A 24,328-nucleotide genomic window follows, 5' to 3' on the forward strand; every position below is an offset into this window, starting at 1 on the left:
TGACGTCCAGAAATGTGAGTTTGTTGTCAGTTTCTTCCTCCTTGGTGAACTTTATGCCTGTGAGGGTATTGTTGATGATGTTAAATGTCTCTTCTATCTTGTTTCGTTTTGTGATGACAAAGGTGTCATCTACAAACCTTCACAAACCTTGCAGATCCTTCAAAGTTGCCACCCAGGTTGACAGGGTTGTTAAGAAGGCATACAGTGTTTTAGCTTTTATTAATAGAGGGATCGAGTTCCGGAACCATGACGGTATGCTACAGCTGTACAAAACTCTAGTGCGGCCGCACTTGGAAGTATTGTGTACAGTTCTGGTCACCGCATTATAAGAAGGATGTGTAAGCCTTGGAAAGGGTGCAGAGGAGATTTACTAGGGTTTTGCCTGGTATGGAGGGAAGGTCTTACAAGGAAAGGCTGAGGAACTTGAGGCTGTTTTCGTTAGAGAGAAGAAGGTTGAGAGGTGACTTAATAGAGACATATAAGATAATCAGAGGGTTAGATAGGGTGGACAGGGAGAGCCTTTTTCCAAGAATGGTGACAGCGAGCACGAGGGGCATAGCTTTAAATTGAGGGGTGATAGATATAGGACAGATGTCAGAGGTAGTTTCTTTACTCAGAGAGTAGTAAGGGTATGGAATGCTTTGCCTGCAACGGTAGTAGATTTGCCAACTTTAAGTACATGTAAGTCGTCATTGGACAAGCATATGGACTTACATGGAATAGTGTAGGTTAGATGGGCTTCAAATTGGTACGACAGGTCGGCGCAACATCGAGGGGCGAAGGGCCTGTACTGCATTGTAATGTTCTATGTTCTATGAATTGAAACAGCTTCTTTGTCAGGTTAGGAAATGCAGCAGATCCACTGTGGGGTGAGGAGTTGGAGTTGCAACAGGCCTCACATTAAGTTCAGTGCAAAAACTAGAGAGTGCCTCTTTAGGGCTCAGGACAGGGAACTGGTATGGGCACGTTTCATAGGAAGTTAAGGACTAAATTACTCAGTTAAAAGTTAACTGACATCTAAGGTCAACTTAACTATGGAAGATAATTGTGGAAAAATGAAAGTCCTTTGCTATTAAACCTTGCCCCTTTAAAATGCAAAAATGCTTTTAGAAGTTGTGCTAGTGCAAATATGAAGGAAGGAAATGTAACCACTTCCAGTTAAATTAAGAAAAGTTTACCTCGGGATTTTCTTCTCTCTTTGATTTTATGGAAAGATGGCCCTGAGACTGTTCTCCTGAAGTTTTCCTTTTCTCAGTCAGATGCTCTGTTTGAGTCTGACTTTGTGGCTGAATGATTAATACCTACAAAAAAAAACAAGTCAGTAACCATGCATCCATAAGATTCTCTGACATAGGATTTAGGAGCACAAGTAGGCTATTTAGCAGTTCCATATTTGATGTTATTACGGCCAATCTGATTGTGCTTTCAAGTCCTCTTTTCTGTCCAAACCCTTACTCACCCAAGCCCCACAGTCTTTCACCGTCATAGTTTAAAGAGGATCAAACTCAAAAATAGGAATCGTTAAGTTACTGCTTTGTTAAAGAAATAAACAAGATAAACTAATTCCCACCTTGAACTAAAATATCAAGCAAACTAATAATGTCAACATTTTGACAAGTGTGCTGCAAAATGAGTGTGTTTCTAGGCAATATTATATTATCTGCAACTCAAGAAATTTTGTCTCATAGTTGCTGAGCTACAATCTGTGCAGGTAAAGTTGTGAGGCAACAGGGACTGGAGTAGTTACCTGGACACTGTTTGAGAAGAAGCCACATTTTTAGTAATGCAGTACATTAAAATGATCATTGGCCAAGGGTAGGAGGGTATGATTGAGAATCAGGCAGGTATGGAAATCGAGGATGTAGTCATTTAGGTGACTTGGTTTTTGTCCGATTGACATGATGAACTTGCTGACTTTGTGAATGATAACCAGGTATTAGGAAGATTGGTCAAACTGATCATGTTGCAGGAAGTCATTCTGTACAGATGGAGCCACAGGAGCGAAAAAGAACATAGAACTGATAGCAGGTACAATAATGAATGAAGTAGAAACTGTTCTCTACAGCTGAGGCTTGAAGTTCCAAAGGTCGTGTTGCTCACTTGATGCCAGGGTTCAGGATATCTCCTCACAGTAAGTCCAGAAACCGGACTGGAAAGGTAGGGCTTGCATAATTAGTGGTAGGGCCTTGGGTAGTGTTCTAGAACAGAGGGACCTGGAGGTGCAAGTACATAATTCTTTGAAGTTTGTATCACATATAGAAAGGGTAGTTAAAAATTCTCTTCATTGCTCAGTCCTTTGAGTATAGGAGTTGGGAAATCATGTTGAGGTTGTACAGGATATTGGTGAGGCCTCTTCTAGAATACTGTATCCAGTTCTCTCGCCCAGTTATAGGAAGGATATTATCAAGCTGGAGAGGGTTCAGAAGAGATTTGCCAGGAAGGTTTGAGTTATAACAAAAGGCTGGATGGGCTGGGACATTTTTCACTGGAGCATTTAGAGATGATCTGAAAGGAGATTAGAACATAGAAAAGTACAGCACAGAACAGGCCCTTTGGCCCATGATTATAAAATAATGAGAGGTATAGACAGAGTTAATGGTAGTTGTCTTTTCCTTAGGATGATGGCTTTCAAGACAACGGGCACATTTTTAAGGTGAGAGGAGAGAGATTTAAAAAAGACATGAGGGCCAAATCTTTTATATAAAGGGTAGTTTGCTTGTGGAATGAACTTCCTGTGGAAGTGGTGGATGTAGGTACAGTTACAGCATTTAAAAGCCATTTGGATAAGTACATGAATAGGAAAGGTTTGGAGGAATATGGACCAGGAGCAGGCAAGTGGGACTAGTTTAGTTTGTATTATGTTCAGCATGGACTGGTTGGACTAAAGGGTCTCTTTCCATGCTGTATGACTTTATGAATCTATGTTGTGTTTCACTGAAATCTAAGATTAAGGTTCAGCAGAGGAGTTTGAGGAACTGGGTTTTAAATTAATAAGCAGAATCGCAAGTATAATAATTTCTAAATTACTTCTTCAATTTGACATACCAATTGACACAGGGTCAAGTGCATTAGGAAATAATCACGTGATTCAGAGTGGTATTGGAAGAAGGGGTTTTGATTTTTAAGACACTAACACCGGCATTGGGGAAATGGGGAGTTATTCTGTTAGGATGGGCTACAATTTAACAGGTCTGGAATCAGTGCCCTGGCAAATTAAATGACTCAGTCTATCAACATGGATTTAAACAAATTGGAAGGTGATGAGTTCCACAGCGAGTAATTTAGACTTCTAAAGAGAAATGAGCAGTACAGCAATTCAGGCAAAGGCAAACAGGCAGGGATAGGAAGGGATAAAGAGATTAATGGTAACAGCATATCACCAAGTAAAGACCATGCAACAGAGAAAAGAAACAGAGAAACAGGGATTAAAAGCTGACAAATCCCAGGATGTGATACACACATCAAACGAATCTAAAAGGGATACTTGCAGAGATTGTGGCTGCAATACTTATGTTTTTCCAAAATTTACTACAATTCTAGAATTGACTGTTTGAGCGAATTCTAAGTTAGAAAGCAACACTCTTTGAGAAATGACAGAGATGGAAATGAGGGAACGATGGACAAGTCCATCTGTCATCAATTGTTGGGAAAAGGCTGGAAGCTACAATGGGCATCTTAACAATACATTTAGGAAAATACAGCATGGTTGCTCAGTGTCAACATTGTTTTACAAAAGAGAAAGCATAGATGGCAAATTTTCATTGTATTTGAGTTTTTGAGAGGAACGTAACTGGTAGGGTTGGTAAGGTGGAGCCAGAGATGCCTCATTCATCTGACCTACACTCAAACTAAATGTGCCATATCAGATAATTGCCACCTCCAACAACGGACAAACTAACCATCTCCCCTTGACATTCCATGGCATTACTATTGCTGAATCTCCATCAGCAATATCCTGACAGGGTTATTAACTATAAATGAATTGGAATGGACCAACCATATAAATAATGTGGCTCCAAGAGCTAGTCAGAGGCTGGGAATCACAAAAGTAATGGAAAGGGTTATTCTTAGTGCTATCATGCAGCATTTTCAAAGGAATAACCTACTGACCAACATTCAGTTTCTGTTCCGTCAGAGCCATTCAGCTCTTGACTCCATGACTGTCTTCGTCCAATCATGAACAAAAGAACTGAGGGGTTGTGGCAAACTTATTTTGCCTGAATTCCACTCTACTCCTCATAAATCAACTATTGGGGTGTAATCAACATGCTGCCAAGTTAAACAAGAAGTTGAAATACTTTTATCAATATATTCCCTTATTGCAAAATAAAAAATATACATCATAATTTCCATTAGAAATGTGAATTTTACTGCATCCACAGAAAGTCTCTTTTACAGTTCACACCAGTGACATTACTGATAAGCACCATGAAGTTGCATTTGACATTGTTTCATGATTTATAACTGGTCAAAGAGCCACTTGGGAAACAATGCTATTAACTAGGGATGCAGCAAGGAGAATATAATGAAGGGGAATAAACTAGTCTAATTTGCCTCTGCATTACATACAAATATCTTATAAAGCAGCCTGATGGTGTCAAAATTGCTTCCTCTTGTCAAATATTTACTTCAAAAGTTGGTCCTTACCTTATCTGTGCTGAGTAGAAGAGGTTGGACACTGATAGTGTCACTGGTCAGAGAGACTGTACTGCTGCTCACAGAACTGCCATTGTTTGGAGAAGCAGAAATGATTGCAAAAGCCACACCAGCACTGCTGATTGGTGTGGACACCAATGGTGAATCTGCAAAATGCTGTGTTTGGCCAGTTGGTGTCTGTACATGGTTGACAGTGTTGTTGGCAGTAGGAAGAGCAGGACTGGGGTTCTTGATGCTAACTACAGTGGCCTTCTGAAGAGACTGAGGCTGACTGGAGGTCTGGTCACGGCACAGGGTGACTGAGAGGCTGTCCGGAATCAGGGTCTTTGGCCTAACCTGTAAAAATAAGAAATCATAAAATCACATGTTTAAAAATAAATTCCTTAAATATTTGTCTACTCTCAATACTAACACCATAAATATTTTTCTGGATCTGGGGCTGCCCGAAATGTCGATTCTCCTGCTCCTTGGATGCTGCCTGACCTGCTGCGCTTTTCCAGCAACACATTTTCAGCTCTGATCTCCAGCATCTGCAGTCCTCACTTTCTCCTGCCAGAAATGATGCCAATTAACATAAATGCTTCATAAAACGTGCAGTTGCTGAACTCAAAAACTAAATATGTCTGAAGGGCAAGTGCAGAGTCTTCCATTTCCAGCTTCAGAATGTAAATGAGCTTTCACTAGAAATCCTAAAAAGCAATCTACCATAGAGAAATCATAATTGAAGATAATCATGTCACATTCACAGAATATATTCCAGTGAGAGAGTGTGCACCCTGGAAAAGACATTCTCGTTCTCACTGCAGCGATTTAACATAGGAGTCAGCAGTTATGAATGTTAAACCAACCTCAACTGGCACAGAGAACAGGCACTTTGACCTTGGGAAGAACCACTGGTTAGCCAACTCCTACCTTAGGTCGGACAACCCCTGACTAATATGTGCTGACCTTCCACAAACCATCTCATTAACTGAGTGCTTGGTGCTTTGAGTCTCCACTCAACAAGTGTCCCAAATTCATTGCATCAGGCATATAAATAAAACAAATCAAAACAAAGAAACATAAATAAATTGCTCGAGAAACTCAGCACGTCTGGCAGCTCGGGAACTCCGGGAAGTAAATATTGTGTCAAGAAAACAGCCCACGTTAGAGAGGTGGTGGTGCTAGCGGTTTTAAAAAGCATAAAGGTAGATAAATCTCCAGGACCTGAATGACTGTATCCCAGGATATTGTGGGATGCTAGGTAAGAAATTATGGGGCCCTTACCAGATATTATTTGTATCACTTACAGCCATGGGTGAGGTGCTGGAAGATGGTAGGGTGGCTACTGTTCTGCCTAGAGGCTGCAAGGAGAAACCAATGAGTCTGATGAGATTCTGAAAGATAGGATTTACATGCATTTGGAGAGGCAAGGATTGATTAGGGATAGTCAGCATGGGTTTGTGCTTGGGAAATAGTGTCTCACAAACTTGATTGAGTTTTTTGAGGATGTGACCAAGGAGAAAGATGAGGGCAGAGTGTTAGATGTTCTCCACATGGACTTTAGTAAGGCCTTTGACAAAGGTTCCACATAAGAGACTGATTAATAAAGTTAGATCACATGGGATTCTTGGAGAGCTTGACAGTTGAATACAAAATTGGTTTGATGGTAGGAGACAGACAGTGGTTGTGGAGAGTTATTTTTTGGACTGGTGGCTTGTGACCAGCGGTGTTCCACAGGGATCCATGCTGGGTCCACTGCTGTTTGTCATTTATATAAACGATTTGGAACAGAATATAGGAAGTATGGTAAGTAAGTTTGCAGATGGCATCAAAATTGGTGGTATAGTAGAGTGTGAAGAAGGTAATCTAAGATTACAAAGGGATCTGGATCAATTGGGCCAATGGGCCAACGGGTGGCAGATGGAGTTTAATTTAGATAAATGAGAAGTGTTGCATTTTGGGAAAACAAACAAGGGCAGGATTTACACAAATAATGGTAGGGCCCTGGGGAATGTTGTCAAACAGAGACACCCATGAGTTCAGGTACAGTTCCTTGGAAATGGTGTCACAGGGAGACAAGGTGGTAAAGGAGGCATTTGGCACACTTGCCTTCATTACTCAGACCACTGAGTATAGGAGTTGGTACATTATGTTGAGGTTGGACAGGACATTGTTGAGGCCACGTTTGGAGTACTGTGTGCATTTCTGGTCACCCTGCTAGAGGAAAGATATTATTACATTGGAAAAGGTTCAGAAAAAGATTTACAAGGATGTTACCGGAACTGGAGGGTTTGAATTAAAAGGAGAGGCTGGATCGGCTGGGACTCTTTTCTCACTGGAACATAGGAAGTTGAGAAGGGATGTTCAAAATGCTTATAAAATCTTGAGAGGCAAATGCCTTTTCGTTAAGTTAGGGGGGTCAAAACTAGAGAGCATAATTTTAAGATGAGAGGAGAAACATTTAAAAGGGACCTGAGTGGTAACATTTTCACACAAAGGGTAGTTCGTATGTGGTGAAATGAACTTCTAGAGGAGGTGGCAGATGTGGGTACACTTACAACATTTAAAGGACATTTGGACAGGTACATGAATGGGAAATATTTAGAGGGATCTGGGCCATACACAGACATGTAGGACTGGTTTAGTTTGGGAAACTTGATCAGCATGGACAAGGTGGACGAAAGAGTTTTACTGTGCTTTACTACTGAACCTAGAGACCATATTTACTTACATAACAGAGCTATCAGAAGGGTATTCACCATAACCACCAGATGTTCAAGACAAATCCATGTCAATCAGATCATTGCTATATGCCAAGGACGTCAGACAAAAATCCCATTCTGAGCAACATTTCAGCGGCAAATAGATAAACTCTCATGCATCTAAATAGGTGGACTGACCATAAGCACCAGTGTGGTGCTGGAAAAGCACAACCGGTCAGGAGGCATCCGAGGAGCAGGAGAGTTGACATTTCCAGCATAAGCTCTTCATTAGGAATGTAGGAGAATTCTTCAAGGTGGCATCCTCAAAAGAGGCTTCCCTCCTGACCATAAGCACCAGGAAGGCAAATGAATCTAGAATTCTGCTAATCTATCATCAAGCTGCATTAACAATTTGATGGTCGTTGATAACTCCACCTATGTAGGCTCCATAAGCAATCTGTCACTTGATGCTAAAATCAACACATAGATCACAAATGTTGCAGCTCTTATACCCAACCTGAGTAAGAAGATGTAGAATAATAGCAAATTGAGTTCAGGTTAAGATTTCAAGTTTGCTTTCCCAAACACATCCTCAGCATTTCTTAGCAAGATAAAGTTGCCCATTCAATAGTTCTGCAGTATTATAATTACATCAGCATGCACTCGTTGGGATGGTTTGCATTTCTTTGGCCATGTTCAATGATGGCTCTACACCCAAAACATCTTCTACATGGTGACCCGATCATTGATTCAGGATCCATTGAATGTCCACCATTCTGTTGCAAGGAAACCTACAAATGATGGTGAAAACGGCAGACATTGACAGAGACAATTGGAAATCAGACACAAATGCTTGTCACATCTCAAGGTTGATTGTTTGGAAGGATAAAGGAAGAGATGAGGTGGAACTGAAAGTCAGCTTATTGGGAAGAAGATCCAGAGAAAACAGAGTGCAGGAAATCCTGCACCTTTCAGCAGACTACCTTTACCAGCAGCAAATGTGGCAGAAACTACTATTCCAGAGTGGGGCACCAAAGCCACAGCAGGCTGTGTTTGACACAACAGCACTAATCACTGTCTTATGTGATAGATGGCTACCAAAGAACTTGTGAAGCATACATTCCATTTCAAGAACGAAAACCACCTTTTAATTACTTCATTCATCCATTATAGTGGTTATGAAGATGCATTACTTGAAACGTTACATTTAGAATATCATTAATTGGACAAAAATACAAATCCTGGATTTTCATTTTACAAAAAACACACTGCAAATCAGAAGAGACTGGCATCAGCAAGGAAAATGTTGCATTTACAAAGAACACAAGCTGATTGACAGAAAACACCAAGTCTGCAACACTTACAGAGAGTTCACATAACCCCATTTATGGTCATAATAAAGCTATTGGATTCATTAATAGAATTAGAACTTGCCTGGACCATTTGCCATCTCTCTCGTTCCATCAACATTTGAGAGTTGAAAACACAATGAAAGACCGCATCATTCTAAGTGGAGGATTGCTAAAAGAAGAACTCTTCATTGCTGCAACTTGAGAGTTAAAGGGGCATCTAAACCTATCACACTGTCTCTAGATAGAAAGAATACAGCCAGCTATCACTGTACGAGAAACATGGACAGTGCTGACTGCTTGTGTGCAAACTCACCAGCTACAGCCCAGTATTTGTGACAACCTAGGATTTAAAAAAAGAATTTAATTGCTATTTGCACCTAGTCTTAGAGGACGTATATGTTAGCTTTCAAGGAGGATAGTTGTTTACATTTGCAAAGTTTAAACCTTTAATTAATAGTCTTTACATTTTTGTTTGAGTAATTTTTATTTGAAATAAACTAATTCTTTAGCAATAAGTTTAATTTTTAAAAATTCATTTTTTACAGTCACATTTTGTTGTGGCCAGTGGAAAAGTCAGACAAGGAATCAGTCCACCACTCCGAAATCAGTCATAACAGTAGGAAGTAATCAAAATAGTATTTATTGAGGGTTGGATACTGATGTTGTAAACATTAGAAATCAAAATTAAGAAACAAATTACTAAGAATTTGTTGCATCCACTAGTCAAAATGAGACAGCATATTAAATTAACATGAGAAGAGTATGGTATTTGGTAGCTCAGTTAGAATCCCCTTCTTTGGAATCGCTCAACCTCAGCCTTCAACTAACCCTTTCATCTTTTTTCTGATTTGAAGATGCCGATGTTGGACGGGGGTGTACAAAGTTAAAAATCACACAACACCAGGTTATAGTCCAACAGGTTTAATTGGAAGCACTAGCTTTCAGAGTGCTGATCCTTCATTCAGGAGTGGCGCTCCGAAAGCTAGTGCTTCCAATTAAACCTGTTGGACTATAACCTGGTGTTGTGTGATTTTTAACTTTTATCTTTTTTCTGTACTTCATTTCAGTACAAAATGAATGACTACTGTCGAATAGATTTTCTTTGATTCTTTTCAAATTACCAATTTACTTTCTGACCCTTTCTTAAAAGAAAAATATGACTTTCACAGCACTGAAAACCAAAATACCCATTCCACTTTGGAATCCAAGTTCCCAATTAATAACAAAATATTAGAAATCTTCATCAAAATATTAGAAACATAATTGGACAAATCAGATAAAGGTTGTGGCTACAACAGCAGACCAGATGCTTGGAATCTGGAGGTGAGTAATCACCTCCTGACTCCCGAAATCCTGGCCACCATCTACAAAGTATAAATCAAGAGTGAGACAGAATAATCTACGATTGCATGGATGCGTACAGCTTCAATCTTTCTCATCAATGAAGCAAAAAGGCACAAGTGTTTATTGTCTACAAGATGTACTGCGACAATTCACAGGGCACCTTCAACAGTACATTCCAAACAAAGATTCTCTACCACCGAGAAATTCAAAGGCACCACCACTTGTAGGTTGCCCTACTAGCCACAGGCCAACCAGAATTGAAACACATTGCTACTTCTTCACTGTCATTGGATTAAAATTCTGGAACTCCCTTACTAATTCTCTTCAAAACAGCATTTTGAACGCACTCCATGCCCTGCAATGGTTCAAGAAAGTGGCTCACCACTATCTTCTCAAGGGAAATTAGGGAAGGGTGATAAACACTCATTCAGCCAGTAGCAGTTACATATATATCATTTCTTAAAAATCAATGTCGATGATATCTTCAAGGCACAGAATATAGAAGAGGAAGTAAATGGAGCCCAGGTCAAATATTCTGCGAGTACAGAGGCAATAGTGTACAACTGGGAAGCAAACAATTGTGGTAACTGTTCTGGGTATTCTCAGATAAGAGTGGAACTTTGCCAGAGAAATTCCATTTAGCTAGTTGATGGAGCAGAGATAGGATGGTGTGAGGGAGATGGTATAATTGACCATGTCATTTGCTGCAGAACAGTTTGGGTAGGAAGGCAATAAGGAATAATGTCTCATAGTTACAATTAGAGGGGCACAATGTGTGACTTTGAAGAGAGCAAGGTACAACTAGTCAATAAAAATCCATGCTGCTACTGTGGCAACTTGGGAAAAGCCAGTATGGAAGTAGTAACTGAAGTCAGGAGGGGAGATTACTATAAGGGACATAGTATTGCCATTTGTGAACCATTTCAGTCAAGTCCAAGGTGTCAATGAAATTATCCACAAGAAGATCATGAATGGCAAAGGCCTTGTTTGCAATTCAAAATCTGCAACCCAGCATTGCATTCTCACAGCAAATAGGCATAGAAATACAGTATATGCAACCGTGCCAGCCCATGTCCTGTGAACACATTTTAAAAATGTATATACCTCTTTGATATTAAAACAAAGAACAGGTACAAAGGGAGCAAGCAACAGAGGCCCTGGAGGAGTATAAGAACTGGAGTGGTGGGAACTCATGAAAACAAATGGAGCATGAAAAAACACTGGTGGGCAAAATTAGGGAGAATCCCAAGATAATTTACAAGTTTACAATTTATAATCAAGGGGAAGAGAATAACCAGAGAAAGAGTAGGGCCAATTAGGGATCCCAAGGAGGCAACTTGTGCATGAATCTGCAGGACATTGGTGGAGTATACATGAGCACCACATATTTCTTTGGGAGAAGGAGAATGCAAGAACAAAATTTGAGAAGATGGACTGTGATGGTTCTTCAGCAAATTGATATAAGCAGCGAGGAGGTAATTCAATCATAGAGATGTACAGCATGGAAGCAGACCAATCGGTCCAACCCATTCATGCCAACCAGGTATCCTAAATTAACTTAGTCCCATTTGCCAACATTTGGCCCATATCCCTCTAAACCTAGGTCTAGATGAGTTGTATCTCAGGTTACTATGGGAGATGAGGAAGAAAATAACAGGGCCCCGAACCATATTTTAAATTGTCTCTGGCCACCGGGGAGGTGTCAGAGAATTGCAGAATAGTGAATGTGAAACAACTTTCCAAAATGGGTGGTAGAGATAGATCAGGCAACTACAGACAAGTGAGTCTTAACATCAGTGGTTGGCATGATTTGGAGGAGCCAGTGGTGGACTGGGGTGGACAAAATTAAAAATCACACAACACCAAGTTATAGTCCAACAGGTTTATTTGGAGACACTAGATTTTGAAACACTGCTTCTTCATCAGGTGGTTGTGAAATAGGACCATAAGACACAGAATTTATAGCAAAAGGTTACAGTGCCATGCAGCTGAAATGACAAACCTAGATTAAATCTTTTATCTTTGAGAATGGGTTTGCTCATTTTGGTTCTTTAGTATGTAAATCCCCAGAACTTCTTTAAGTCACATTCTCAAGGTAACTTCACGATTTCTAACAAAAGGTGCCAACTCATTTCAGACAATGCATTTAAGGTATGAGGTAAAAGTTTGTCCCAATCTTCAGTCAGACTGGTTCTATTTCTAAAATTGGATTTATAGAATATTACATAGATTGACTGTAGATTATGCATTTTTGAGCAAAATAGAATGTATCTGCAAATATAATTCTGCAGATACAAACCCACCCTATAAATTTATATGTGTGAACATGCAGGAGTGACAGAGTGAGCATGTGCACGTGAGAAAATGTGTATATTTGTGTGTGTGAGCGTGTGTGCATGTGAGAAAATGTGTATATTTCTGTGTGTAAGCTTGGTAAAGTATGTGTGTGAGTCTGATGGGAGTGTGTGTGTGTGTGTGTGTGTGTCCAACTTTGCCTTGTTGCCTGGAGTCCTGAAATCTACCTCACATGATGGTCACCTGAAGGTCCAAGGCCAAATGTTACTGCCTGCTGAAGTGTTCCCCAACTGGGAAAGAACACCCCTGCCTGGTGATTGTTGTGTGGTGTCCATTTATCCAATGTCATATCATCTGCTCAGTCTCGCCAAGGTACTATGCCTCAGGCATCCTTGTCTGCAGCGTATGAGATAGACAATGTTGGCCAAGTCACATGAGTACCTGCCACATACATGGTGGGTGGTGTCCCCATGGGTAATGGTGGTATCCATGTCAACACTGACAGGTCTCGCAGTGGTTGCCATGACAGTGTTGTACAGTGTAGTGGTCGATTTCGGTCCTGAAGGCTGGGCAGTTTGCTGCAAACAATGATCGGTTTAAGGTTGGTGGTTGTTTAAAGGCGAGAAGTGGAGGCATAGGGAAGGTTTTGGCAAGGTGCTCATCATCATCGATAATGTGTTGCAACAAATCGGAGGTAGGAAAATTATTGAAAGAATATAGCGAAGGTGAAAACAAATCTTCTTATATTTCAAGGAGGAGACCAAATGTGTAGATGAGGGTAAGACAGTTGATGGTTTATATGGATTTCAGCAAGGCCTTTGACAAGGTTCCACATGTAATAATGATAAAGAAGATAAAAGCTCATGAGATCCATGGTAACTTGGCATTTTGGATCTAAAATAGTGTTGTTGGCAGAAGGCTGTTTGTGTGGCAGGAGCCCAATGTACAGTGGCAAACCACAAAGATCAGTGCAGGGTTGCTTACTGTTTGCAATATTCATACATTATGTAGATGAGAATGTGGGGGGGAATGATCAGTAAGTTTGCAGATGATTGGCAGCGTGGTTGACAGCAAGGAGGGAAGCTTTAGGTTAAAGGTGGATATAAATGAATCGGTTAGATGGGCAAATGGAATTTAACCCTGAAAAAAGTGAGATGATGCACTTTGGAAGTAACAAGACAAGGGAGCAGTCAATGAATGGCAAGACAATAGAAAGGTCAGAGGAACAGAGGGATCTTAGGACACTTGTCCTGAGATTCCTAAAGATGGCAGGGCAGGTCAAGGCACAGATTATAAGAGTAGGGAGGTTATGTTGGAGCTGTGCTTAACTTTGCTTAGGACACAACTAGAGTACTGTGTGCAGTTCTGGTTACTACAAGTGGACCAGCTCTAGATGAGTTGTATCCTAGGCTACTGTGAGAGATGAGGGAGAAAATAACAGGGCCCTGACCCAAATTTTAAACCGCATCTGGCCACAGGGGAAGTACCAGAGGACTGGAAGACTGCAATTACACTGGAAGGATGCAATTACACTGGAAGGGGTGGAGAGGAAATTCACCAGGGTGTTCCCTGGATGGAGCATTTCAGCTATGAAGAGATGCTGTATAAGCTCGGGTTTTCTTTGGAGTAGAGAAGTTCAAGGGGGATCTCAAAGGGGATAGATATTATGAGGGAATAATATTATGAGGGACATGGACAGGGTAAATTGAAAACAGCTGTTTCCCTTAGTCAAAGGGTTAAGAAGGGGGCACACATTTAAAGAGAAAGGCAAGTAATTTAGAGGGGATTTGAGAAAAAATGTTTTCATTCAGAGGATAGTGGGGGTCTGGAATGCATTGCCTCAGAAGATAGCTGAGGCAGGAAACCTCAGAATTTTAAAGAGTACTCAGATGAACACTTGAAATGTCATAACGTTCAAGGTTATGGACCAACTGCAGGAAAGTGGGGTCAGTGTATGCAGGTATATTTTTGACAACGTGGACTCAATAGTGTTACGACACTGCTAATTAAACACCCAGAAAAGCTCACCTCGCCTGTAAAAGTATTAGTGACAGAGATCTCACAAACTCCAACATTTAAAGAAAAATATCAATTTATTCTTTAATTCTAAAAGTAAACATTAAACAACAACTATTCACAACTCTAAGCGTCCTTTCTCCTAACTGCCTGTTACCTGTCTCCAACTCTATAACAATATACTGATCCAATAAAAGCCCCTAATAAAATTACATCAACTTAATTTTCAAAACCAACTTCTTTTATACCCCAAACCTGGGATCGTCACATTGATTCGATGTTGGCCAAACAGTGAAATTCAAATTCAATTGGATTTTAGTATCCTGGAGCATAATTTAAACTGATTGGTTAAATTCAAATAGTTGTCAACATAGCAACCAAAACTCAGGTGTGTGTTTCACAGCCAAATGTTACATATTTTCAATTTTCCAGTACACTCTGAGACTACTAGTCAGTCAAATGACAGTTGCTTGCAAGCTCTCAGTGCAAAACAGCTTTCTCTCTCTCTTAAAGGTACAGTACATGCCTTCAACTTCATAACAAAAGGCCAAAGAGCATCTTCTGTATTAAATGATTCTATGATATCAGTGAAATAGTTCAAATCTAGAAAGCAGCTATTTTTATCCAGGAAAAAGAGACCATGTTATCCTACAACAGGAATGCATGAGTTGATGATAGTCTGGAGTGGCAATAGGTTCCTCTCCAGACACTGAAATCAGTTCAGAATATTTTCCTGTGATCCCACCAGTAGAACTGGGTCATCATAGAAAGATTATGAATCAGTTCCTCCCAGTTTGTAGATATTGAGTATCATAGCATTTCCTTTCAAATGCATATAGATTGCTGCAAACTAAATCTGAAACTGTTTCCAAGCATGCCACTGACCTCAAATCCAGGCAGATATACCGTATGAGGAGAAAGTGAGGACTGCAGATGCTGGAGATCAGAGCTGAAAATGTGTTGCTGGAAAAGCGCAGCAGGTCAGGCAGCATCCAAGGAACAGGAGAATCGACGTTTCGGGCATAAGCCCTGAAGAAGGGCTTATAGCGATACGTCGATTCTCCTGTTCCTTGGATGCTGCCTGACCTGCTGCGCTTTTCCAGATATACCATATGGACTATTACAAGCCATTAAATTGCAATACTTAGCTATTGCTCTTTTTTTTTACTTTTTCCAAAAAATATTTCATGGAAATAATCTGAATGCATCTTTTTCCACTAAACATTTGTTTATTTCCACTCCAAAGAATTTGTCTTTTGGCTGATGGTCTCTTTATGTTACTCTGACACCTTATATGTTTTGCCCATAATCCTCAAAATTAATCATTTGCATTCGATCAAAATATTCATCATGCTACAATCACTGCCCCCAAAGTATTCGCTCAGTTTTAGAGAGAGTTTTGAGAGACTTAACTCATTGCACAAGATTCTATTGGTATGTGAACAGAAAAATATCAGTGAAGCCAAATGTAGGTCCCTCACAGTCAGAAACAGGGAAGTTATAAATGGGGAAACTGATGGGAATAAGAGCCGGTAAATCCCTATGGTCCGATAAATCAGAATATTTAAAGGAAGTGGCCCTAGGACGAGTGGATGTATTGGTTATCATCTTTTGAGGTTCTAATGATTCTGGAACTGTTGCGATGGATTCAAGGGTAGCTAACGTAACCCCACTACTTTATAAAAAGGAAATAGAGAAAAAACACAGGGAATTTTAGACTGATTAGCCTGACATTAATAGTGGTGAAACTGCTAGGGTTCATTACAAAATATTTAACAGCAGAGCACTTGTAAAACAGTACAGGATCACCATAGGATTAACTATCAGATTAAATAAGGAGATGCAGTGGATGTGGTTTAGTTAGACATTCAGGTGACTTTTGATAATATCCCATTTAAGAGATTTGCATGTAAAATTATGGATAGTGGATACAGAATTGGTTGACGGAAAAATAAAAGATTAGGAATGAACAGATTTTTTCAAAGTGGCAAACAGCAACTAGTGGGTAACACAGGGATCAGTGCTAGAATCTCATATATTTATAATATGCACCTTAATGATTTAGATGAAGGAACTAAATATATCTCCAAGTTGATGTCACAAGGCTGATTAGGAAGGTCAGCTTTGAGGATGCAGAGATGTTTCACTGTGATTTGCACAAGTTGAGCGAGTGGACAAATGCATGGTAGATGAAGTATAATGTGAAGGCAAGGCTATCCACTTTAGTAGCAAAAATTGAAAGGCAGGTTATTATCTGAACAGTGCTACTTTGTGAATGAGGGAGATGCAATGAGACCTACACATTCTACTACACTAGTCACTAGAAATACATATGCAGGTACAGCAGGCAGTGAAGAAGGCAAATGGTATATTGGCCTTCATGGCAAGGGGATTTGAGTATAAGAGCAGGGATGTTTTCCTGCAATTGTATAGGCATGGGTAAGACAAACCTAGAGTACTGTGTACACTTTTGCTCTCCTTATCTGAGGAAGCATGTTCTGGCTATGGAGGAATTGCAACAAAGGTTTACCAGACTGATCCCAGATACGCCAGGACTGAAGTATAAAGATAGATTGGATTGGTTAGGACTCTATTCACTTGAATTTAGAAGAATGAGGGGGGAATCTCATAGAAACCTATAAAATTCTAATAGGACTACACAAAATAAACACAGGAACCCGATGACCAGAGATTCATGATTTGGGGTCATAGTCTTAGGATATAAAGTATGAGGAGAAACTTCTTCACTTAAAGAGCAGTGAGCCTGTAGATTCCTCTGTCAAAGAAAGCAAATAAGGCCAAAACAATGAATGTTCTCAAGAAAGAATTAGGTATAGTTCTTACGTTCAAATGATATGGGGAGAAAGCAGTAATAGGGCACTGTTTTGGATGATCAGCCATTACCATAGTGAATAGCAGAGTAGGCACAAAGGGCTGAATGGCCTACTCCTGTACCTATTTTCTATGTTTCAGGTAGTTCAATTTTCCACACTAATTATCTCACAAGATTATGTCATACTGCATCTTCCTCCTTTGCATTTGTAATATATTAATTTAGAAAACACCCTTGAGTGTAATATGAAGTAACATCATCCAGGCAAGTGTGGGGAAGAATTGGAGGATTTGAAAACATTGTTACTGATCCTGAGGCTGGAAAGCATGGGGAAGGGATTAGGATGTCAATTTGGTTGAAGGTGGTGGAGTTTGGCTCAAATTTGGATGATATGTTAAGATTTTGCATGAGTGCAGAAGTTTTATTTGTAGAAGTTTTGGGAATGCTCAAGCAGATAGGAAAATAAGGTTAACAGGTCTCATCTGTCTGACTCATAGTCGTATTTTTGTGGAAATCTTATTCTCATTCCAGTCAAGACCACCAAATTAAAGGAATTGAAATTCGTGATCCCAGGTACTTGCCATGAGAACAGAAGTTCGGGATTCCATGGTTTTAAACAAACAAACCGGACCGACAAGTATTTCTTTGAAAAAGACGCAGATTGTCTAAGTTTTTCATCTTACACTCAGGACATTTACACAAATACAAATTTACACTAATGCAAAAGGAAAAACTTTCTAGTGTATTCACAGTATTTATTGCTTTTTGAAAAAATGGATGGCACAGTGGCTCAGTGGTTAGCACTTCTCCCTCACAATGCCAGGGACCCGGATTTGATTCCAGCCTAGGGTGGCTGTCTGTGTGGAGTTTGCATGTTTTCCCTATGTCTGCGTGGGTTTCCTCCAGGTGGTCAAGTTCCCTCCTGCAATCTAAAGATGTGCAGTTTAGGTGGATTGGCCATGCTAAATTGCCCATATTGTCCAGAGATGCACAGGTTGGGCTGACTGTTAACTGGCAAGCTTTGATAAATTTAAACCAGGCAGATTAATTATGATTAATTCTTGAGAGCAATGTCAGAACTATCCAGTGAATGGCTGTCACCTCATTTGTGGACCTCAAAAAGGGATAATGTATGCACACATTCTTTCTGTCTACAAAAAACTGGGTGCTGTGCAGCTTCCAGAACCAGTGCGTGAACCACACTGCAAGCCAACTGAAAAAAATAAGTTTAGTTGTCAGGGTAATTCTTGGAACACGGTAGATTATTGCTGTCCAACTGCAGAATCACATTTAATATGGGACATTGTGTTTTGAGTTTTACAAGCAAGGACAGATTGGGTACAGTCAGTACCTTGTCTGTTACAAGAAGAGACACGTTTGTCACCAAAGTTGTATAAGTACTAAGTCATATTTGACCCATCTGCCACCCTGTGACATATGAGAGCTACGACACATGTACACCAGCTATCCTTCCAAATACCAAATTCAATAATCTTCACATTACAATGATTTGGTTAATATTGGATTCAGTCTATTGAATTTTAAATTTTGCACTAAACTTCCTCATTGTTTATTGAAGAAGACAATTATTTAGCAGAAAAGAACCTAATAGTTTATTCTCTTTTATTCATTCTTTCACCATTTCTCCTCCTGCCCAAATATTGTATCGTTAAAGCATCAGTTTGCCACTACTTCTTTCACATCTTCCCCCCTTTCTTGATCCAATAGGACTCTGTCAGGATATGATTAGTTGGCTGTAATGTTCCCTTTGGTACTTGATCATATGACAATATTATTCATTCTGCTCAGAACTGTGACATTGCCAATGGTTTGCCACTGCAGAAGAATACAAATGAAATCCACATAAGGCACGGAAATGAGTGTATTTTTTCTGTCATGCAGATTTAACACAAGTGCAACCAGGTTATTGTTTTGACACAATACCTTCTCCTCCCAATTGGAATGTAACAAGACTTCTCTTCAGCAAGAGGACAATCTGACTAGTGCTAGTGAAATGCCAGAAATAAAGTTTGATTGGTAAGTGTGTCAGGAAATCTCTGATTTTTCTTGTTTCAAGATTTTAAAAAGTAGGTGCATTTTTTCCATGTATAAAAGATGGACATGATCATCACTGATGTTTGCAATGGTGATAGTAATGAACTATTTGTCAGTACGTGTAGACTTCATGCTTTACTTAGAAAAATCATCCTTTCTACATGTTTCAATCACATTTCTTGAGTAAATTAGAGGTGCAGACAAAGCTTATGTCTCTGGATAAGGACTTAATTCCTCCCACCTTCTATTATAAGCCACAGCCTGCTCAAATCCCAGACTCTAACATGATTGGCAGCTTTCAAATCCCAGGAAATTGGAAGTTTAAATTCCTAGTAATTGCCACATTGTCGCTGTATTGGGACCTCTAAGACTCTAACGATGTGGAAGATTTGGGTCACTATGTCCAAATCTTTCCTAGGATAACAATATCTGTTCACCATTAAATAACATTCACAAAATAATAGTAAAAATGTACTATCTTGTTGCTGCTTTAGTTATAAGTGGCAAGACAAAAGGTGTTTTTTTGACCAATAATCCTTTGATTTATCAGCATTGTTACATAATTTAGTTTTATCCTATGTTTGTTGCAGTAAAAATGCTGGTACTCAAACTCTGCAGTCAGCGCCTGACGTTCTCCATCCCTCTATTTCCAGAGTCAATGTTTCGGGGTTCTGAAGGATCACTGGTCCCAAAACAACTCTGCCTTCACTTCACAGATGAGTTTCTCCAGCTATTTCTGTTTTTATTTCAGATTTTCAGCATTTGCAGATTTTTTTGTCGTTTCATATTAGAATTTTATAGGTTTCTATAAGAAATTCCCCTCATTCTACTAAAAAACTCCAATTAATGTAATCCTAACTGATTTAGTCTCTCTTTGTACGTCAGACCTACCATTTTAGGAATTAGTCTGGTAAACCCTTGTTGCACTTCCTCCATAGCAAGAAAATCCTTCCTCAGATAAGGAGACCACACAATACTCTAGATATGGTCTCATCAAGGCCCTGTACAATTGCAGCAAGACATTCCTGTTTTTCTACTCAAATCCTCTCACAATGAAGGCCAATATCCCACTTGGCTTCTTCCCTGCCTGCTGCACCTACATGCTTACTTTCAGTGACTAGTGTACTGGACACACAGGTCTCGTTGCAACTCCTTCGTTTCCAAGCTATCACCTTTCAGATAATAATCTGCCTTTCTGCTTTTGCAATCAGAATAAATTACCTCACATTTATCCAGATTATACTTGATCTGTCATGCATTTGCCCACTCACTCAACTTGTGCAAATCAGTGAAGCATGTCTCCTCACAGTTCATCCTCCCGAAAAGCTTTGTGTCATCTATAAACTTGGAACTATTACATTTAGTTCCTTGTTCCTTTAGTTCCTAAATCTATGATTTATATTGTGAATAGCTAGGATCTTAGCACTGATCCCTGCAATACCTCAGTAGCTGCCACTCAGAAAATGACTTGTTTATTCCTGTTCATTGTTTCCTGTCTGCCAATGTGTTCTCTATCCACATCAGTACACTACCCCCAGGTCCATGTGTATTAATTTTACATGCTAATTTCTTATAGAATCACTACACTGTAGAGCCCATTAAGTTGACACTGATCCACTGAAGGGCATCCCGGCCAGACATACCCCCCTATCCTATCCCTGTATTTCCCATGGCTAGTCCACTTACACATCCCTGGACACTACAGGCAATTTAGCATGGCCAATCCGCCTACCTGCACATCTTTGGACTGTGGAAGGAAACTGGAGCATGCAGAGGAAACCCATGCAGACACGGGGAAAATTTGCAAACTCCGTACAGACAGTCCCCCAAGGGTGGAATCAAACCTGGGTCTCTGGTCCTGTGAGGGAGCAGTGCCACTGAGCCATTGTGCCACTAGGACTTTATTGTTAGGAACTTAGTAAACAATGAGACAGATATTAATGTCTTGTATGCTAAACAGTGCATGCTAATAGAAACAGGATAAACTTTCTCTTCATTATGGTTCCAGCTACCTATAGGCCTTCATGCACTTTTGTATGGTTTGTTACTGTCATCAGATCTCTGCAAAAGCGTGTTGTCCTTTAAAAGGGAATTGTGACCGTTGTGAGCAGGTTCCTTCAATCAATCATACAGTAGAATCTTAATAAAAGGTGGCAGAGTCTAAACTAGGAGGTGCAAAGTCAAACATTTAATTCAAGACAGATAAAATAGAGAAAAAAATAAAAAGCAGAAAAGCTAAATGGGATGAGGAAAATTAGGCTAATATTCAAAAAATGAAGTTTTATAATTTTCTAATGATAATATTTGAAGAAGTGAGACTCAATACTTATATAAGGTAGTTTTCAGTCTCAGAATGGATAATTTGATGTGTATTAAGACTCGTTACATTATTAAAAATTCAATTATATTTGAATGGACAAGCTCTAACCTGTCCTTACATGTTTAGTGGATATCTAGTTATTAAGTACAGCAACTTCTGTCCAAGGTATGAAGTGGAGCCCATGGAGGAACAGGGCAACGTGAACAGAATTTTCCTGTCTGCCATGTTTAACTGCACATGTGTAGATTATAAAAGCTTCTGCCTGACCTACTCCATAGTAGGTCCACAGATAAGTCTCCCTGTTAGCTTTAAAATAAAATCCAAGCAATTAATAATTAAGAGGCGGAAGAAAATCAGCTTGAAGAGAGTAATGTTCACCACCTACAACTAACTACCTTTTGGGAGATTTTCTGTGTCAGAAGCAAATTCTGACTGCATCAAGTCAACATATTTGAAGTGTTTTAGTACCAACACAGAAGGAATAAATGAGAATCAGTAAATCCATGGCTGTTCCAAGATGTTTCAGCAACTATTCACCATTCCTCCACCCACAAAGAAATGATCCATAGTCTTATTCTATAGTTGTCACAGCTCTTGAAAAAATGCCTAACATGATGACTTGCTTATAGGTTTTTAACCAAACCTGATCCTACGCTAAACTATTGCCCACACACAGGCATTCCAAAAGAAATCACAGTGTAACACAATGACAGCCCAGGCTCATTCTCTATCATCCCCAAAGAAAGAATGCTGAGGCATAGTTAGGAAGGACATTGGGAAGATGTTTCCATTGTTAAAAGAGACTAGGACCAGAGGGCACAGCCTTAGAGTAAAGGAAACTTTAAGAACAGAGATAAGGAGAAACCTCTCCAGCCAGAGAGTGGTGAATCTATGGAATTCACTGCCACAGAAGTCTGTGGAGGCCAGGTCATTGAATATATTTAAGATTCGGAGATGTCGGTGTTGGACTGGGGTGTACAAAGTTAAAAATCACAACACCAGGTTATAGTCCAACAGGTTTAATTGGAAGCACACTAGCTTTCGGAGCGACGCTCCTTCATCTGTTGGACTATAACCTGGTGTTGTGGAATATATTTAAGACAGAGATAGGTAGGTTCTTGATTGTCAAGGGGATCAAGGGTTATGAGGAGAAGGAGGGAAAATGGGGTTGAGAAACTTATTAGCCATGATTGAATGGCGGAGCAGTCTTGGTGGCTGACCGGCCTATGTCTTATGGTCTCTCTCTTCAGTTACTGCTAAAGATACAAAACTGTTTATTATGTACATTAATTCATCTCAATTAACTGTGCAGCTGAAAAATCTCTTTAAAGTACCTTCTTAGTGGCTACTAAAAATGATTTTTTTTTTCCAAGACTGTTTGTGTATTGGGACAACAGCTGATTGTACAGTCAATAATTAGTGACAAATAAGCATATTTTCTTTAATGTGAGTCACTTTCAGCTCATTTGTTAGGAAATTATAACAAAGTTACAGGGTTTGAATCTATTTCAGTTCTACTCACTGTTAGGAAAATTAGTAAATATTAATACACAAAGCAATGATAGTTTCATATTGGATTTGAACAACAAGTCAATATTTTCTCTTCATTCATTACTCTATAATTTAATGATAACTCATATCTAGCACTAACTTCACAATTTCAATGCATTATTATCTATTAATTGAGAAGAGAAAGCAACATTAAAAGGAAAACTTCATTATATACACATATTACTTTGATATCCTTCATTATCAATTACTGATAATTTATTTGATCTTCAAAATATCACTCACTGATCATAGCAACAAACCAACTGAACAGTGCAACAGGGAGATGGAAACCTCATAGTAATAACACTGGACTGGTACTCTAAAGAGCCAGGGTTTAAAACCTATGATGGCAATGGTGGAATTTAACTTTAATACAATATGAAATTGAAAGGTAGCTTCAATCTCCATCAATTGTTATAAAAACCCAAATATTTCACTAATGTCCTTTAGGGAAGGAAAGCTGCCACCTGTACTTGGCGTGATCTACAGCGGCTCCAGATCTATATCAATATGGTGGATTCTCAACTCAAGCCACTCAGTTCAAAGATGATTAAGGATAGGCAACAAATGCTGGCCTTGCCATCGATACCCATATCCCAGAGGGAGAAAAGTTGTCAAAATATCAGCAATGGAATTATCATTCATTCTTTTAACAGTATTTTCGAGCCGAAGAGGAATGAAGGCTGTATGGGAAAGTAGACGTCAGGCCAGATGAACTGAAGTAGATTCAGAGCCTATAACTTCATTATAATATCTCAATAAATGCACTGAAAGTGACTCATGTAAAGATATTATCATTATTTGTCACTAACTATCTCATGAATGGCAGAGCAGGCATTGAGCTAACTGGTTAAAATTCAAATGCTCACATGTAGTATTATCATCTTTACCTGAGGTAGCACTGCTGGTCCTTGGCCTGCCAACCTCTGCAATGAGCTGACCTGGGGGACCTTAATGGGCACTGCAGTAATAGTTCCCAGTGTCTGCACAAGTAAAAAAAATGACAACATAATTAGAGTCAGAATCTGTTTGTAAGTTAGTTTTGAAACAATGTTATTGAAATGATGGCAGAAATTATGGTTTCTACAGAATTTGTAATTTACAACATGTCAAGAACAATTGACCTTTAGCTTTTTAACATTAATGATCAAGAAATATTTTACTCAAGGAAATACTTAAAGGGAGCTAAGAAAAAAATAAATCCTGCACACAAATAAAATAT

The 24,328-nt window shown here is 39.4% G+C and overlaps 1 protein-coding gene across 1 annotated transcript in view; it reads right to left on the reverse strand.

Annotated features, from left to right (window-relative positions):
• The window catches only part of phf21b (PHD finger protein 21B), a 63,707-nt gene extending 39,591 nt beyond the window's left edge, over positions 1 to 24,116 (reverse strand). The window contains exons 1-3 of the mRNA XM_043708870.1: positions 23,997 to 24,116; positions 4,648 to 4,992; positions 1,179 to 1,301 (exon numbers count right to left, since the gene is read on the reverse strand). Of these exons, the coding sequence (XP_043564805.1) occupies positions 1,179 to 1,301; positions 4,648 to 4,992; positions 23,997 to 24,116 (588 nt within the window). The remainder of the gene's footprint in view (positions 1 to 1,178; positions 1,302 to 4,647; positions 4,993 to 23,996) is intronic.
• Positions 24,117 to 24,328: the final 212 nt, after the last annotated feature.

Source organism: Chiloscyllium plagiosum, chromosome 19 (assembly GCF_004010195.1).
Source record: "Chiloscyllium plagiosum isolate BGI_BamShark_2017 chromosome 19, ASM401019v2, whole genome shotgun sequence".
In the NCBI taxonomy this organism is placed as follows: domain Eukaryota; kingdom Metazoa; phylum Chordata; class Chondrichthyes; order Orectolobiformes; family Hemiscylliidae; genus Chiloscyllium; species Chiloscyllium plagiosum.